The sequence below is a fragment of the Talpa europaea genome (genome assembly GCF_964194135.1).
Source record: "Talpa europaea genome assembly, chromosome: 3".
Taxonomy (NCBI): Eukaryota; Metazoa; Chordata; class Mammalia; order Eulipotyphla; family Talpidae; genus Talpa; species Talpa europaea.
Window position 1 is genome coordinate 125,668,054 of NC_140069.1, and position 19,794 is coordinate 125,687,847.

Here is a 19,794-nt window from a genome sequence, read left to right on the forward strand (position 1 = left end):
ATGCTCACATCAGTCATAGTGTTTATTCCTAAGAAAATCAGAGGAAATGAGAGACAAGTATATTAGCAGTTCTGTACAAAACAAAAGAAAAGAAGGGGCAAAATATTAAAAAGGTGGTGGTGGCGGGAGAAATATATCAAGTCACTAGTGCCCTGTGGCACAAGGGGTTAAGATGCAATCTATGAAGCTATCCGTAACCTCTGCAGTACGAGTTCAATCCCTGGCCAGGGAGCAACTCACATGGTGCAGCAGACCTCTCCTGACTCGCCTGCTGCTCCCCTCAGCAGTGTACTTTGGTCAATCTGCCTGTTCTGTTCCCTACTCTGTCTCTGGTGAATGCTCTCACCCCCCACACGTCTGGCCTGTACCCCAGCTCTTGTATGCATAAATAAATAAATCTTTAAAAAAAATAGCAAGTAGATGATTTAGAGTTCTTTTAAATCTCAATACTTGGCAAATAAGATTTTTTTTTTTTCTGAATATTTCCTTTCAGCAGCTATGTTCCTTACTTTTCTGCTTTGAGGAATTGTTTGATTTTTCTCTGTAGCTATTGATTTGTCTCATGTCATACTCCCAGATTTCTGAATCTGGTTTTGTATATGATGAAGTTTGAGAACTAACTCATTTTAATGGTTTCTATGTTGTGTGTCTGTTTTTCATTTTTCAGGAGGCACTTAAACCAATAGTCATGTCATCTCATGTAATTACATGCCTCTGCATATTTTCTATTCTATTAGTGAACAGTATTTATGGTTCTTGTGTGTACATGAATCTGCTATAGCTATTTGTTAAGCAGTTGCCTAGAGCACTATGAAACTCAGTGTATTTAAGGAGTGTTTTTTTTTCTTTTTTGGCCTCTCACTGAATACTCGGTAAGTATCCCTTCCACTTTCTGGATCATAGAAAGACCACTAGAAGATGGAAAGTAACTTTCCAGTATATTTTGCTTTCTAGTAAATTGTGTATAGTGGATTTTTTTTCCCTGTCATTTTTTCTCCCACATCCTCAATTTTTATTTAGGAAATATTCTGCTAAATTCCTGAAAAGAAAAAAAGCTCATAAATAAAATTAAAATATAGCCTAGGGAAAACTGCATCAACATACTGAAAGTTAACACAAAAGGTTAACATACTAAAGATAAGGCTTCTGTAAATCAGTGAATTCCCAATAAAAATATAAACAACATGAATCAATTGTTCACCAAAGAATAAAAACTAGAGAAAATAAGCATGAAAATACTTTAGCAAATAATCAAAGAAATCCCTCCCTTCATCCCTTCCTCCTACTTCCTTCTTCTTTTTCTTCCCCTCCCTTATTCCTTCACCCACTTCCTCCTAATTTGGTAAAGGCTTAACAATATATAATACTTGATGAGGCAGGTGCTCTCAGATACTGCTGGAAAGTAGCAAAACCATACTGGACAGTAATTTGGCAATATGAATTGGGACTTGAAGATTCTTGTAACCTTTAATATCATTTTGAGGAATCCATTCTAGGGACTAATTAGAGATGCTACAAAAGTATGTGCAGGGATAGTCACTGTCATTTATAATAGCATTAGAGACATCAAAAACTTTAGAACACAAATTTCCAATAACAGAAGTAATAACATAAATTATGAAAAACCTTCAAAAGGCATGTTATTACATAGCCATTAACATGTTTCCAAAAAATGTTTAATGACCTTGAAAAATGTTCACACTATAGTTTCAAATAAAGAAGAATGAATGTTGCTTTACAAAATATCAGAGAAAGGAGCCAGCTCTACCCATGTCCATATTTATGTCCTGACTATTAGTACTGCCTCTTTTTGTGTGAAAGATCTATCTCTGGATTTTATCTCTACCATAGTAAGATAAGTGAGTAAAATATAGAATAAAATAGATTATAGAATAGAATGCATTAGAATGTGCAGACATCATTCTTCACTGCTAATGATAACTTTGAGGGACATCAGTCATGGTTATCTGACAAGAGGTTTGTGTGGTAATGAATGGTTCAGTAATCAATCAGCCACCACCCCCCAACCCCATCAGCCCCCCCCCCCCCCAGTCTCCAACTCAGGAGGAAGTCATTCCAGTGCCTGTGCTGCCTAGACTGCAACTGTGGCTTGGGGCAGCCCCTTGCTCTCAGACCCCAGAGGGCTCCCAGGCTCAGGGACTCTTGAATTAAAACACTGAAAACCTCAAATAGCAAATCTGAACTGTGGGCATTTCTCTTTATTTTGTCACCTCAAAAGAAAAATATGCTCTGAAGGGTAAAGAGCACAAGCTCTGGGGTCAGGTAAAGCTGTGTTCCAACAAGGTTCAGCCCTATAGCTGCAAGTCCATGGGTGAGTCATTTCACCTCAGTAAGCCTCAGCTTCATCCTCATAAAATGGGGTAATGAAACTGCCAGGCTGTGGAGAAGATCCCAAAATACAGAACAGCACTCAGTAAATGGTGGGTTACTATGAGGCAGCCTTTTCTCTCTGCAATGTTTATTGAACTGAAACAAGTATTTAAAAGTATGACTTGATAATACACTTTTTGGTACTATAAAGATGGTAGACATTTTGTAGATAATGATCTGAATTATATTGAAGGTGGCTTTTTTTTTTTTTTAAAAAAGCCTGTGCTTATTTAGAAGTCATGTTAATTATTTCTTTGTGTTTTAGTCTCTACATCTGTTAGTTTGTATTTTCTTAGCAGTAATTCTTAAGAAAAATTTAGCTTGTGCAGATTATTTTAGCAGTGCTATGTGTACTGGTTTCTCTCTCTCTTAAATATTTATTTATTTATGCATCGAAGAACTGGGGTATAGGCCAGAGGTGGGGGGTGAGAGGATTCACCAGAGACAGAGTGGGGAGCTGTATCTACTGAAATACACTGCTGAGGGGAGCAGCGGGCAAGACAGGAGAGATCTGCTGTGCCATGTAGGTTAGCTCCCTGGCCAGGGATGTGAACCCAGGGGTGATAGTGTGATAGTAAAATGGACTTGTTTTTATAGTAATGTGATGGTTCACCTCCCAGGGTAATATAGCTGGTGCGTCAGAGGTACCTTCTGAATTAGTGGCACAGGATTTCCTAGTGTGGACATGACTGACTCATTCAAACCCAGGACTGTGGGTTCATTAACCTTGAGTTTTAACAAACTGCTGATCCACCCAGAGATAAACTACCTGGGCTCTTAAGAATTTTGGCATTGGGCAATTACTAATTAAGAACATGAACATTTCTTTCTTTTTTAATATAATATTCAGATGAATGGGTCAAGTGAGTGATAACAATGTCTGAAAGCAATCTGAGAGTAAGAATAGATTTGAAAGGTGGTGGGGAGAATGCCATCCATGAGATCAAGAACATTTGTTATTAGGGACAACATGGGCACCTGTAATTCAGACACGTCCGTTAGTAGATTAAAAAAACAAACTGGTGTACTAACATAGGAAAATACCAGTGTTCCAGTTCCCTTTGACTGTCACCTGTTGATGTTACTTAAAGCCAGGTGCACTTGTGACTTACCAGTCATAATTTGCTGCCAGCCTTTGCCCTGGAGAGATAATTTTAGGTGCCCTGTGGAACAGTACCAGGTCATTTGGTGCTAATGCAAAGCCAAGTGTAGTTACTGGGATTGAAAAATAACGAAGTCAAGGGCTTATTTGGGACAAGCAGACAACATTGCATATCATTTAGAGGTACAGGCTCAAACCTTCAGATGTATGTTACTACTATAGCCATCACCAAAGCACCCATATGCTTTAATTTATAAAAAAGAAGAATCTCGGAGAAAGTAGATACATTTCTAATCATTAACCATATGTTTTTAGCAATTTGGTGTAAGAATAAACTAGTATTGTACTTCTTAGAAGAAAGTGGAAGAAAGCTTTGAGTTTTATTCCTAGTTCACTGCCCTTTTGCTTTATTTATATTTTCCTTTAACATAAGTCACACTTAATGGTAAACTCTCTTCTCATTCCCGCCAGATTTCTTGATAGAAGTCTGCCTATGCTTGATGCCATAATTTCCTTACCACTTACTCACTGTCTTCATTCCCTTGCAATTTGACCTTGGCGCCTCTTTGCCCACCTCTCATCCTTAAGCACATGGTTAAGAACCACAGCCTACGACATTAGATCTACCCAAACTCTCCACCCCCACCCCAACATTATAGGAGGAGCTCTCCTATGAAATTACCCCAAGGAGTGTTTGTTTTAGCTTTATCACTGAGCACGCTGCCCTTATATAGTCATCCCATGTTCATCGAACAGACAGAACCACTCTGGACAAACTCTGTGCTGGGTGTTGGAGGGTTCAGGCCCAGTGAGGGGTTGCAGGGTAGAGGTGTCTAGAACCTAGACAATCAGGCTTCTGCAAGGCTTCTGTATCTGTGCAGCATTATTATGGGGAAGCTCTCCCAGTGGAGAATGCCTTTTTTTTCTTTCTGATATTACACTGTTTATGCAAATCAGAAAGATTCATAAAATTGCCTTCAACCCTAAATTACCACATTTTCAATGGCTAAAATTGTAAGACTTATATAAGCATATCTCCTCTTCTTGACCAGAGTGCAGTTCTTCATTATCAGCCTACTTGTAAATAAGAGGGAACAGATAATCTGGGATCTTGCTTCACTTGTCCTTGGGGGCTATTGAGGTTTGTATGTGACCAGGCTTGGGACAGTCCTTCATGGCTTGACAGATGGCTTTCCCCCAGCAAGGGGCAAGGAGCCATGAAGACTGAACAATCTGATGTAGTTTCCCAGATCACAGCTAAGAAAGGAAAGAATGTGGTTGGCTCCACTCTCAGTAGAGCCAGCTGCCCAGTAAAGCAGAAACAGTATACCTGTAAGGTTGCCAAGGCAGCATCAAGGGTACAGGGACGAGTAGGCAGAATGATTTATGAGGGTTTCTTGCCATAGGATTGGGTCTAAAAATATCCTCCCATGTCTTTTTCCTCACAAGGGTAAATGCCACAAGATTTATCCAGGGAATTGTGATGCATAAAAGCTTGAGACCTTATCAGAGCCCATGGAGACTGGGGTGAAGGGCAAGGAGAGGGGGAAACAGAAGCAGCAAATGAGAAACAGTGCTCATGATGTGCTTTTGATTTATTGAACTGATTCTGTATCCAGATGTAAAACAGATTTTTTCTTTTTTAAATACAGAAATATTGTATATTTAAAATGTGCCTATGGAAAACAAAACAAAACATCAGATCATTTACTGGGGTAATATGTGAAGATACTTGATTTCCCTATTAAGAAAAAAATTCTTCTCAGTTTCTACTTTAAATTGGTGGATTTGCAAAGACATTTATAGATCAGCCTGTGGAATAACATGTGGTGACAGCAGCTGAGGTTGAAGTGGCATATTATTTGTTTACAGTTAAGAAAGAAGTTCTTGGGGGTGAACTGAGTTGGCATAGCTCAACACCCTTTGTGAGCCCACTGAAATTAGCCAGTTAACAGATGTCCACATTGATTTTTAATTTCATGAATTATACAATTATACTAGTTTCATATCGCTGCATAACAAATTATCATATATACAGCAGCTTAATACCACACACACTATCCTTTCTGTGGATCAGATATACAGGCACAACTTAGCTGTGTCTTTTGCTCTGGGTCTCAAGACCAGGCTTTAATCTTATCTGTAGGCTAGAGAGAGAGAATCTACCTTCCAAGCTCACTTGGACTGTTGGCAGAAATCTTTGCGGTAGAACTGAAGACTCCGATTTTACATTCCTGTTGGCCTTAGCCCCAAGAGCCCGCTTGTCGTCCATTCCCACAGGGGCGTCTCAATGTGGCCACTTACTTCATTGAATTAGTAGGAGAATTTCTGGCATGTCTCTCACCAAGATAGTATCTTCTATATCTATTTATTAGAAGAAAATCTCATGTCTCATCCACATTCAAGGGGAGGGAGTTACATAAAGACATGCACACCAGGAGGCGGGGTCATCAAGGGTCTCCTTGGGATTTGTCCAGCCCAGTGTCATTTTGAGAAAAAGACCATCTGGAAGTCTGTTCAGAATTCATGTGTGCAAACTAAGCTCTTAAAGCTTCTATTTTTCATTCTTTGGCAAATGAGGACAGGCAAAAGTAAATTTGCAGACTTACTTAATGGCAGTTGCCTGGAAAGAAGAGAGGGGTTAATTAGAAGATTTTAAAGAACAATAAAATGAAAAAGGAGAATATTCTCTAATCTCACATGAAAAAATTCAAATGATAGATTAAACTAATCCTGAGTGTTCTCTAGTCACGTTGGCGATCTGAGAAAGCAGTTTGAAAGAAAGTTCCTGCTTAACTAACATGTGCCTTAAGGTATATTTTTTATGGACATGGATATGTGTATGTGTGCTTTCTGTGAATAAATCAGAAATGTTACTTTGCATTAAATGCACAAAATCCTCGTCCATCTTGTTAACCCCATCTAAGGCTCTGGAAGATATTTTGGTCTCCTTGATTATTCGTCCTTTGCAATTAAAACATTTGCAAATCAACATACTTGAATTATGATTTAGGCTTTAATATAGTTTATGTCCTAAGTCACAAGGGGCTTTAAAGATGATGAAGGAACTGGTTTGCAGGTGCTTGCCATGTGGCCTGTAGCTAAATTGTTTGTTTTTTTTTTTTTAGAGTATCTAGTAATAAAGAGATCTGAGATTTAAGATCATTTGGGAGACTTCAAGGACTCAGTAATTCCTTGATCTTCTGAAAAGGGCTGCTTTCAAACTCACCCTGAAGTTTAGCACTACCTTAAGTAACCAGAATCCTATTAAAAGAACTCTTCTTTTAACTAACTTATTTCATTATTTTTTAAATTTTTATTTATTTTTGTGTAGAAGAATTAGGGTGTAGGCCAGAGGTGTGAGGGTAAAAGGATTCATCAGAGACAGAGTAGGGAACAGAACAGGTGGGCTGACTGAAATATACTGCTGAGGGGAACAGCAGGCGAGACAGGAGAAGTCTGCTGAACCCTATGTGGGTTAGCTCCCTGGCCTGGGATCGAATTCAGGCCAAAATGGTGATAGTGCAGAGACTTAACCCCTAAGCCACCAGGAAGGCCCCCTGACTGCTTTTATTTTGTAGGACACTCATGTTTAGCATAAGCCACAGTGCTGTGGTCTTCTTGGGTTTTATAGTCTAGGTCACAGGGCTTGGCACATAGGAGGTGCGAGGTAAATCATAGTATGACTGCTATTCCTGCTGTTATCATTTACACATTCAGTTCATTTGCCTCTGCTCTCTATAGCTATATAGTGATGGAAGATACCAAATCACAAGGGTAGAAAAATATAATTAACAGTAATACATATTATTGATGAGGTCTGTTCTATCAGGTTCTTTATGTACACTTTTATTCCTTACAGCAACCTGGTAAGATACATACTATTATTTTACAATGAAACCAGACTTGAAAGTACACTAACACTTTTACTTTTTATGACACTTTTCACCTGTGTTGAGATAAATACTTATATTTATTTACTCGGAAAAGTAAGCATACCAGAATTCCCCTTTCTTTTGTACATCTGCTCATTGCATAGTCATTAGAAGTCCTCCATTAATAATTTTGGAGAAGACTACTCTGCAATGAATAATACCCCTAATTTTTGTAAATGCAACTTGAACTCATTCTAATATTTGTCTCATATGAGAATTGCCATTTGCTCCTAATGTTTGCTCCATGTGTTTGTATATCAAACACTTTAGGCAGCAATTTCACATGTCTAATGGTAATGCCCCACCAGTGCCTCCACATATATGTAGAATTCCGAGGCACCTGCTTTCCCCTTCCCTTTCCTTCCCAAAGCATGTACCTTTAAGCCCATGAGCCGAAGTGTTCGGAAATGTTCTACAGCTCTACCTCTCTCTATCCTCTTGCCCCTGGCAACCAGAGATAACTTTTCCTTGGATAAGTCCTGATTATCCTGTAAGTGTTAGATGGAATGATTTTTCTTGGTGGAAATTTTTCTTGATCTCTTAATCCCTTTGGGGTGTCCTGTGTTCTCGTGACTTCCTCAAGTGCCTTCTTGATATTTGCTTGTCCATTTGCTTGCCTCTCTCACCCATATGGTGAGTCCCTTGGGGGCTGAGACAGTACTCTGTTTGCTGGTATAACTGTAGCACCCGATCCAGGGTAGCACCCAGTCAGCGTACACTGAGGTTATGAGGGAATCCACATTTTATCTGAGCCTCAGAATAGCTTGGGGAGAGTGGGAACTTCCCAGGGCCACCAAGTCACAGTTGGTTTCACATTTAGAGATCAACTTCTCTTTCCCAGGCCTGCTTTTACATAAAATCTCTTAAATCCCTTCTCCCCACCCCAAACCTGCACCCACCCCAGGATAAACTTAGTTTCTTTAACCTTTCTCCTAGGGACTTTTTTCTTTTCTTGGTCCTTAGAAGCTGGGGCTGTTTTTTTCCTAACCTTTTTAAAGGTTGGTGATTGTCATTTTATAACTTTTAAAGTTATTTTCTTTCACATGCCGTATTTTAGTAAGCTATTCAAAGGACCACAGGACAGAGTAGACTGTAGTTTTGGAGTGTTGTAGACTTGATCACAGTGCCTATCTATTCGGTGCCTACAAGTCTTTGATGCTGACTTAATCTCTTTATTCAAGGACTCCTCTGTGCGAGGTAGAATATATCTAAGGAGACAAACACACAGGATTATGTGCTTACTCTGTTTTTTTTTTTTTTTTTGAGGGGTTTTCCAGGAGTGTAATTTGGGGGATTGCTTGAATGTGGGGAAGATTGTTAGAGAAATGTGGCTGGTTCCTTACAGACATTACCTCACTGGGCCATTCCACATGATTCCTTAGTAAGTCTTCTGGTATTCTAGTTCGTTCCTTACAGGAGTGATTCTTCACTTCCCACAGTTGATCTGTTGTATTATGTTCTTATCAATCCTCTTATGTGATCCATAATTAATTTTAATTAAATAACAAAGTTATTTAATTTTCAATCTCCATGTACCCACCCTCCTACTTAATTTCTTTTCAGAGTCATACTTAATTCTTTCCCATTAACTCATTAGTTAAATGAGAAAACTGCCAGACTAAAGTTCAGTATCTTCAGGATGCTTCCTATTGCAGTCTGAGGCAGCCCTTGAGTACCTGATACAATATTCTTGGAGCAGGAACTTGTTAGTAGCACCCAGTTGGATTCAAAAATTTATTAATTTATCTCTGGATTGTGATGGGCCATTAGTAAAATTTTATGAATGTTTTCTTCACAAAGCAAGATCAGGCACAGTGCTCCTTGGTTTTCAGGCAGTCAATGTGCAGTTTGCAGCCCTCCTAATTTAATGCAGTCATCTTTTATAGATTCTCCCTTCTTTCTGGGTGGCATCCAGTCATTTCACCCCAATGATAACATTACAGTGGACTTAGCATTAACGGCTAGAGGCAAAAAACTTCTATCTTTTTGCAGATCTTGAAAACTTTCATCTTCCAGTATCATTTATTTTGAGTTTCTCCTTTTCTAATGGAAGGCTACTATTTCCTTTTATTATTTTTGTTGCTTAATACTTTTCAACAAAATCCTTTGGTACACCTTGTGATGCCATGAGCCTAAACTTTGGGATCTGGTCTTTTCCTAGCCTCCTGCTGTGAGGATGAATAATAATATTAACTTCATGGGGTTGCAGTGAGAATTAAACTCTGTAATATGTGAAGGTGCTTTTCTTGTATAAAACTGTGAATATGTAGGTAAATAGATTAAAATAACAAGTACTCAGGGTTGATTATTATTCCCAGAATTACCAAATGCCATGTTTTAATGTTTTTTTAGCAGCATATCCAGTAAGATTATAAGCTTTATCGGTTATTAAGTGAGTACCTGCCACTTGAGATGTTCTGTTTGGCTTCTCTCTTTCCCTATTTGTGTCTCAACTTCTTTTCATGCCTCCTATTATCTTTCCCAATTCTAGTCAGCTTTCTATAATTGGATATAATATGGAAAGTAGGTTTTTAATTATTCATTCTTGTTGCTGTGCAATTTTAAAACCAAATTATCTCTATAAAAAGTTCTTTTTTTTCATTTATCAATTAATTCTTGAGTCTTTTGCCTCCAATGGCCTGTAATTGTCAGTCAAAAATGTTCCCTTTCCATTGCTTTATGCTTTTATTACCGGGGAGTTAACAGCAGGGTACTAATACACTTCTAAGGCAAATCTTTTCCTCCTTTCTTTCAGGAATGAAATTCATTGTATCTTATGTTTAGTTTGTTCACAAAGACTTATGAAAGGTAGATGTGAGTGTTCACAACTACAGAATAATATAGCATAGACTCTGTTTTGCAATTTTATAAAAAAGATGGAGAGTGTAGGTTCATTTAATAGTGAGAAATTTAGGCATCTCAGCATTAGATTGGCAGTTATGATCTTAGGATGGTTTCTTTGATTTTTTCCTTTTTATAAATTTCCCTTCTTCTACTGACTGTTTCATGGGAAATGAAAACTAAAATTTTCTTTACTTTTTTTTTTAATTGAGGCAACATTGTTTTACAACACTGTATGTGATTCAGAGGCATAGTATCATACTTTCTCAGATGCGTGTCTTCACACCTACATCCAAGAAACCCACAGCTGTCCTCCATAATCCATTGTCCCCCCTCCACACCTTGTTTATGATACATGTTGTTTTTTTTAAAGATTTATTTATTCATACAAGAACCAGGGTACAGGCCAGATGTCTGAGAGGGTGAAATTATTCACTAGAGACAGAGTAGGGAACAGAACAGGCAGACAGACCGAAAACACTGCTGAAGGGAGCAGCGGGCAAGGCAGGAGAGGTCTGCTGCGCCATGTGGGTATCTCCCTGGACTGCAGGGAATCGAACCTGTGCTGCAGAGGCTGCAGACAGCTTCACAGCACTGCGTTCAAATGCCTGCACCACCAGGGAGGCCCTATGATACATATTTTTTAAGATGGCCAAGCAAATCTCCCTAGTCAGCTGTATCTTCTCTTGCCTTGTAGTCATAGACTAACTGCTCCTTCAGTGTCTTTGTCTATCTCTCTGGAAGAGTTCACTTAGTCAAGTCATAGGCATTGACTGAGTACTTTAGAGCAGTCCACACTCTTGTGATTACAAATGATAGGCCACAAGTCACTGAATTTATTTCAGAGCAGATGGGGGGGAGGGGTTTCTGAGAGGATGTCCAGTAGCTAGGGGAATGGAATCAGTGCACCTTCCACATTGGCATCTTTGCCACGGGTCTGCAGCTCAAGCACCTTCCCTCCTCAACCTTGGCAGCTGCTTGGAAAAGCTGTGCTCTTTCCTCACACCTCAAAGCAGGCCCTTCTGTGCTCACATTGCCCTTCTGGTCTGGTTAATGCCTGCTACTCATGGGGACCTAGTTTAGATGTCTCGTTCTCCCGGACTTCTACCCTAACCACTAGTCTGAGATGCATCCCTCTTATGTGTTTTCATTATGCATTTAGAACTTTCTGATAATTGTTTGTTTATTCATCAGTTTCCAAACTAGGCTATAACCTTCTAGAGGGTGGGAGATGTGTCTGGTTCATTCCTTCATTCTTTGTCCATGGCCTCATTCATAGACAGAGGAATATTAGAATCTGGGATATTTTTCATATTGGTAACCTTGCTTTCTAGGTTGAACTCAGGACAAATGCTAACGTCTTTTCCCCTAATGACATTAAAGTCCTGCTTCTAATATCCTTCATTCTAAAACTGAACTGGATATGATCCCCCTCCACAAACAAATTCAGTAAAGAAATGTGAATATGTGTGCAAAAAGCCCTTTTGGTCAGTTGTTTTGGTAATAATCAAAGTTTTGTGCAATACCTAGCTATCAGAGATATTTACTTAAAATATTTATATTACATATACTGTACATACATATTACATTTACATCCTGTTTAAAAAATGTATAAATGAGGCTTACTTACCGTACAACCAGATAAAGTATATGGTTGATATGAACAGAGTAGCAGGAAGGTGTCTGACAGTGCATGCTCATTTTCACTGAATTCAGTTATTTTGATGAGCAGTATAATGGCCTTTTGAGTAAACTTTAAAAGCTTTTAGTAATATATATTAACTTTTGTCAGTTGGTTCTTTCTTCTTATGGTAACCATTATATTAAGATCTTTAGTAACTGTTTACTATGATTATTTTCCTTTTTTTCTGAGGTTGAAATACTGCTTGTTATTTCATCAAGGACACTTATGTCTGGATCCTACAAAACATACAGGGCATCTTCTTTTTCTTTTTACTCCAATTTAGTAATCAACTTTAACTAGACTCCGTGGTTATGAATTGTTCACAACAATAGTTGTGATGAAAATCATTCATAATAATAGTTTGGGGAGGCAAAAACCCAAAGACTTTTTTTCATGTAAGTGGTTTACTGTCTCTCAAGATGTAGAACTTGAACCTAGTTTTCTGAGACTCTGTGATGCTGAAGCATTTTAATGGGACTTTGTTATGGTGCTAAGAATTATCATCATTAGAAACAAATGATTTCACCAGAAAGAAAAATGAGTTCGTTTTACTAACATCAGCATTCCCTGTTCTTCTCCCTCCCTCTTTTTTTTTTTCTTTCAGTGAGCATGTTTTTGAATACATTAACACCGAAATTCTACGTGGCCCTGACAGGCACTTCCTCACTAATATCAGGTCTTATTTTGGTAAGTGGTGGAATCCTTCCTATTTGACAGCATGCTGATTACTAATATATGTTACTATATGTGTGAAGCCAAAGAGAAAGGTACCTGAATTCAACTGAAGAGCTAGCCTGTTCCTCCTACAGAAGCTCACTTGATGAAGCAGGGGTTACTAATGACTCATGTGAAACTTTGAGCAGAGGAAAACTCTCATATAAGAAGACTTTGGAAGACATTTCTCCAAAAAACTTGGTCTGTACAGCGGGCAAAGTAACAATCATGTGGGGTGCTGCCTTATATCTATATATATTGGGGGAGGGGGAGATGAAGCATTGTATTAAAAATAATATTTTGATATTTTCTTTCTAAAAACAGCTTTGAAATATTTTGTTGATTAAACAAATAGGAAAACAAGTAGATTTTTTTTTGGTATACAGTTTGCATAGCATTTCATATTGAAACCATTAATTCGCTGTGATGCACAGACTGGTTTTCCTTTGTGCATTTCTCTCATGCATGTTCTCTTAAGAACATTACCCACTTAAATGATGTTTACTATGCTAGGCACTAATCTAGGAACCTTACATTCTAACTCATCTATTCTTTACAATGATTTAATGACCTTTTTTTAGTGTTGTTTTTATCTTGCATTTACATAAGCTAGAAAAGTAGAATAGGCAGGTAAGTAACCGGCCATAGGTCATATAATTGACAAATGAAGCAAAATTTCAACCCAAGCAGTTTTGTGCCAGAGCCTGTGCTTTTTACCCTCATTTCACTGCCTCTTTGGTTAAGTTCTCAGCTATTTTTTCTAGCTTGCTAAACAAATACCAGGTCTAGATTTTATTTTAACAGTATCTTGGTATGTCTTTATTGGGTTATACATTTATTATCAGTGTGTGGGTTCATTTTTCCACTCGGGAGAGCTAGACCCGACAGTCATTTTCCCTTCTAACTTAAGGATGGTGAAGTCCCACCAGCTTGCTTCTCTTGACCTCCAAATAAAGGGGTTTCCCTGGGCAGTGACTGCCTTTGCAGATCCAGGCTGGAGAAGCTTTCTCCCTGCATGTGAAGTGCAGCTGCTGAAACCCGATGATCACTGCTCTGCTGGAATAACGTGTGTCTGCCTGGCAGTGTTCTTAGGAAGTAGAGGGTACTCCTGACTCATGTGAAACTTTTAGCAGAGGAAAATCTCTGATATAAGAAGATTTTGTAAGACATTTCTCCAAAAACCTTGGTGTGTATGGAGGGCAAAGTAACTATAATGTAATAATAGCCCTTGATAGTTTCAGGCTCCTCTGTTAGAGATTGTTGACATTGGTGTGGCAGCCTTTGGTCTTTGGGGACTCAGCTTTACAAGCTCTTGAAATGTACTCAGAGATGAGGTTTCTATTCAGCCACTGTTCTTTCTGTCAAGTGCATTTCAGAGAAAGGCAGCATTGAAGTTGAGGATCAGGTGCTTTACAAAATAGCTGTGTGCATAAAACTACTTAGCAGTTCATTTCCTGCCACCAGAAAGACAATTTCCTAACTACTCAATCCTCTATTAGGGGGGAAGTTGGTTGTTTGGGGATTCCTATGCTGACGACTACTAGGCTTATGCAATTGTTGTCTTAGTAGAAGGGAGGTAAAAACTAGCAAACAAAATCCTGGCATTTCCTCTGTGAAGAAAAAGTCAACTCACTGAATTAAATTTACATAGAAATAAAATGTATTTGGCAAATTCAGCTTTTATATTAATGTGCTTAAACACAAATGAGGTTTAATTCCTATGTCTCTTACTAGTATCACTGCTAATTTTTAATTTCAGAAGTCAAAAGGCTGCAATGATTTTCTTATACCACCTGCCTCTCACTCTTCCCTCTTGATTCCTGTGTCCATATGCCCATCCAGGCAGCTCTCTCCCTTTCTTAATTTGAAGCTGCCCCTCTGCCCACTTGGCACAAGCCTTCCCTTCCAGTTCCAGCCATCGTAACTGTACCTGTTGGCATATCCAAAAATACCGATTTGTCTTTTATCTGTGCTAGCAAAAACATGATCAGTCTGCCTGATGTAGTTTCTGTGGGCAACGTTTATTTCAGTGAGAACATTTATGGGCTTTATTTATGCTTTTGAGGTTGGTCAGGTGAATATGTAGAGAAAACATTTCCCTTAATTTTCTCAAAATCTTGGTAAAATGGGGGAAATAACATTGTACACGGAGCATATACATTGGCATGAATATAGACATTCTCTTATACCTACATTTCACATGTGTATATTAGATATTTGAAAAACCTATCTAGACCATAATTTTTAAAAGTGAGAATCAAGAGTAAAAAAGAAAGAAAATCAGAATAGTAAATATAATAAAAGAATTAATTTATGGAGTAGATGTAAAAGAATTACTTTTTTTTTTTGAAAATGGGAGAAGAAATAATTAGGTAGGAATTAGTTGTAACTAACTGTCCATTTATTGAGTTCTACTCTATGCTAGATAACTACATTATTTCACTTAGCTCTCTTTGAAATTCTATTTGGTAGATATAATCAGTGGCTTTATATTGCTTAGGGTAAACAGGAGGTTAAATAATTTGACCAATGAAAATGATATGACTTTAACCCAATCTCTCTGATCACTACCTTCCTTCTTCTCCTCCTGTCCAAAAGTAAGGGAGTCAGACTAGAAGATTGTCCCAACTTCTTTCAACTCTTTTTCACCTACCTAAAGAATTTGAGGTGTATTTTATTGTTCTTCAATTGACAATCATATGGATCATCCAAAGGATGGTGATTTTGAAGCTAGTAATAAGGAAGACTCAGTGAACTTGGTTGGAGGAGTCCCTGGGGTATGGGAGGTAGCATTTTGTCACTTATGTTCATTGTGAAGCACATTTTATCTCTAGAATAATGAATGAGAGAAATGCTCTAGGGACCAGATGGCAGGGGGGCCTGCAGATAATGAGGCTGAAGCTCATTTAGCCTTGTCAGATTATAGCTTCTCGGGGTCACCATGAAAATTAACAATCTTCTATATGAAACCAAGTGCCAGGGAAAAGAGTAGATAGATGCTTGCTGGAGTCTAACTGTGGACATGAGCATTTATGTGGATTAGATTAATGATTAAACATGGCAAACGGAATCAGGTGAACAAACTAATGTTGGATAAAGGTACAAAATTGCTCTTTTGGCCTTTTCAGTTTGCATTTGAGCATAAATTGAGAGGTTTGAAAATCATTCAGCTGCAGGGCTGGAACCCTCAGAAGCCATCCAATTTAAGCCAGAAAACTCCCAAGGACTAGGCATCAAAAAAGCTAATGCCTGGGTCACCTTGCTAGGTAAGGGTGAAGTAAGGACTAGAATAGAAATTTCCACTGCTTTCCCCCAGCATATTACCTCTCCACCTGTTGTCTAGGAAGGTAGGTAGTGGCAATATTTATTGCTTGATGTTTTCATTTAATAAACCCACAGAAATGGTTCAGGTAGATTTAAAAAAAAAGGAGAGAATTAATAAGAAGAAAAAGGAAATAGTAAGAGGGAAGGAGGGAGACTGCAGCCTTTTCTAAAGGAGATTTTTTTTTTCCTTTTTCTAATTGGCCATTAATTAGATCATATTTGGCCATTCTAGAAAATGGACCAACAGTTACCATGATTTATAATTATATTTGATTTGTGTGATTTATTGTCTTTGTCTTTTCTGTAATGAAAGCGTCACAAAGACTGAAACCATATCTGTGTTTCTGTATATGACTGTAATAGCTGGGAAAATACTTGAAACATTTGTTGAATGTACAAAGATCTAGTGAATGAATGAAGTAACTGTTAGAATTATCTGAGGAGCTTGTTTAAAGTGATGGATTCTGAGCATCATGCTAGGCCAGCTGAATCAGTCTCTGGGAAGGGAGGGATCTAGAGGATTGCTCCCTCCACAGATTGGGCTGGCAGGGCTGGGGTGCATGTCACAAGCTGATTTCTCTGAATGGTCAGTGGTCTCCATGACTTCAGGTGAGTGACCGTCCCTCCAGGCCACAGTGATGAATGCTACAGTGGAACATCTCATCCTGTAAACATACAGAGTGAGGTGGGATGGATCATTTGCTGTTGACCTTAAAACATTGCTTCTTGTTTTTTTTCTGTTTTCTTAAAGCCTTGAGTTAGGTGGTCAGGAAAGGGGTGGAAGAGCATGAACACTAGTTCTTTATTCAACCCCCCTTCACTGTGTAGGGTAACTGATGTCTGAAGAGAGATCTGCTAGAACAAGAAAGCAGGAGCCAAGACCCATTCTGTAGCTCTTCACTATTCCTGAACAAAATATACAAGAGCCAAAAAGAAAAAGAAAAAAAAAAAAAAGGAATCTGTCATGAGGAATTGGGAGGGCCTTTGAAAGGGTCAGTGGGTTTGGTGTAAAGGATATACTTGAGAATTCTAACAGGAAACTAAAAGGATTATGGGTATTACAATAACTCATGCCAACTGCCTTAGTTGATCTCATTTAAGCCCACAAGATCCTCTTGTCAAAAAAACTGTTTACTACCAGATATATATCTGAAGACTTAGAGCAGGTGTTAGTTTGGCAGTCTTAGCATTTGAGAGGAGATGGCTGCAAAGTTTCATATTTCCTCTTTTAATCTCCACAGTCGCTCTGTCCTCCTGTGACATTGTCATCTACTTCCATCCATAAGAAGCACTTCACTAATTTTAGGCTGTGACATCTTTGTCTTTCTCATGGGTTTAATGGTTTATTATGGAATTATGAAAGTGCTGATCTATGGGAATCTTGAAGCATTTTTGAATGTGATGTAAGTCCCTGATTTATGAGAAGAGTTTTGTATAATATATAGAACATACAATTCAAGAAAATGAGGCCTTATTGGATAGAAAGACTCTAGGCATCTTCAAGATGCAGCTTTTAGGTCTTTGAGATAGACAGGAGGGCCTATCTGTCTCAGATATTATCCCTTTGCCAGATTTTTGTTCTTTCCCTGCAGGTAAAGATGAGACAAGTTTGCACCTTAGTTCTGTTGCAAACCTGGATCTCCACCCCCATCCTCCAGTTCCAGTGCTCTTTGGTCATTCTCCATTTTTATCAAATTGCAATGGAGGAGGTCATGTGGCGTTGGTAACAGGGTTCTCTACAAATGGGTCTTTGTTTTAAATATGATCTGGACCCATCAGATCTTGCTCTTCTGTAAGATACAGTTCCACTTCTTCAACTCTCACATTCCAATTTTATCTCCATTTCCCTTATTCTTAGAAGACTAACCTCACTTGCATTTCCACTGAGATTAGTGTCACCCGCTTTTAATCCCTTGGTTGCCTTTTTTATGAAGCAGTCATATCACATCTATCCTGTTTTCTAAAATAGAATGTATTCCCCTATTCATTCATAAATAGTTTTTTACTGTTTCATAGCAAGAAATTGTAGGTTGCTTTCTGAAGCAACCCTTAGCATCTTGTTTTTCGATCATTTGTACTCATTACTCATTATATCTTTCTCTCTTTCTCTCTTTAAATAACAAAATGATCATAAAACTTTTCATTGGTTCCGCTGTTTGTTTAGACTATATCTCTTTAAATCACCAGGCCAACCTTTATAATCCATCCATTCATTCTTCCAACCATCCCTACATTCAGTCTTCTAATCATCTACCCATCCGCCCACCCATTCACCCACGTATCCATCCAACATTAACTGAATGCTTACTGTCACCTTATTTTACATGTTAGATAACTAAGCCCCAAAGAATCAAGAGAAGAATCAAGAGAATAATCAAGGTCACTCAGCTCTGCTATCATGAAGTATATTAGGGTTTTTTTCTTACACACACACACACACACACACACACACAGAGCTAAAAAGCATCAATTGGGTTTGGCATTTAGGAAATCAACAGTGGTTGATATATATGTGTATATACACATATATATGCTTTTTTAGTTTTTATCTTAATAAGTATCAAGTAAGTACAAGAGTGATTAGTCACAGGCTATGAAATGCATACATTTATAATTTAATTGTATGATTAATTGCAGGTTGAAAACTGTTTTGTTCCACTGTGGCAAACCCTCTAGGCTATTGACATGTCCGAGAACCAATTTTAAAATCTATATTTGTTTATGTGAGCTTTGCTGTTTATATTGTACTTTATGCATCAGGGAGAAGAATTCAAAGTGACATCTAATACATGTGTGTTAAATAACACCATCTGCTCAGTTGGGTCTGAGTGGCTTTTTTAAAATTCTGTAAGGTGCTGGCCCAAAGCCTGTCCTATTTCAAGAGGAGGGGTACAATAGAAGATTTGGCTTGAAGTTTAAGACATCTTCAAGTACTTTCTCCTTTTTGTGAATTGTATGTTCAATACATATTGGAGCTCCTGCTCCAGGGTTTGGAAAGACTAGTACAAAGAAGGACTGAGAAGAGTAAGAAGGTACTACTGCCATGATAGATTAGGTCTGAGAAAACCTTCCTTTTCCCCCCCTCAAAGAGCTGTATGAATAACCCAGTCTTTACTGTAGTCTGTTATTCCTGCATTAAAAATATGGGGTAGAAGATATATATCCTGTTTTTTTAAAAAGATTCATTTATTTATTTATATAAGCACTGGGTACAGTCAGAAGTGCAGGAGGATGAGAGAATTTACCAGAGACAGAGCGGGGAACAGAACAGGCAGACTGATAAAATACACTGCTGAGGGGAGCAGTGGGTGTGGCGGGAGAGGTCTTTTGCACCATGTGGGACCCTCACTGGTGGCAGGGGATCGAACCGGTACTGTAGAGTCTGCGGGCAGCTTTGCAGCCCAGTGCTCAACCACTGCGCCACCAGGGGAGGCGATATATATCCTATTATGATGCCAATATCTCATCAATATGAGTCATTTACACTGTGAGATGAATTTTCTAGTCTTAGTTGATAGACTGCTTCTAGATGACTTTGATAATGAAAGCACAGAAGGAAAGTGGAGTTGGTGAGTACTTGGAAGTGAAGATTTAACAAAGGAAATCTGTCTATCTGTTTAAATGATCAAGAGAGTTATAAAAAGATGTCTTGATATAGGGCCCTGGTAAGATTAGCAGCACAGAGCTGGGGCTCCAAACTAAGCAACTATTAATTAGCTGTGTGACTCTGGTCAGGTCATTGCATCTTGATGCATAGTAGAATTCTTCAACTTTAGATGGTGACTATGCATGGTCCTCTAAGG

At 38.4% G+C, this 19,794-nt stretch overlaps 1 protein-coding gene across 5 annotated transcripts in view; it reads left to right on the forward strand.

The window, feature by feature from the left end:
- The window catches only part of ST7 (suppression of tumorigenicity 7), a gene marked incomplete at both ends in the record, with an annotated part of 223,862 nt that overhangs the window by 97,090 nt on the left and 106,978 nt on the right, over window positions 1–19,794 (forward strand). For all 5 annotated transcript variants that reach the window (XM_084230815.1, XM_084230816.1, XM_084230818.1 and 2 more), the window contains one exon: window positions 12,558–12,640. In XM_084230815.1, the coding sequence (XP_084086941.1) occupies window positions 12,558–12,640 (83 nt within the window). The remainder of the gene's footprint in view (window positions 1–12,557; window positions 12,641–19,794) is intronic.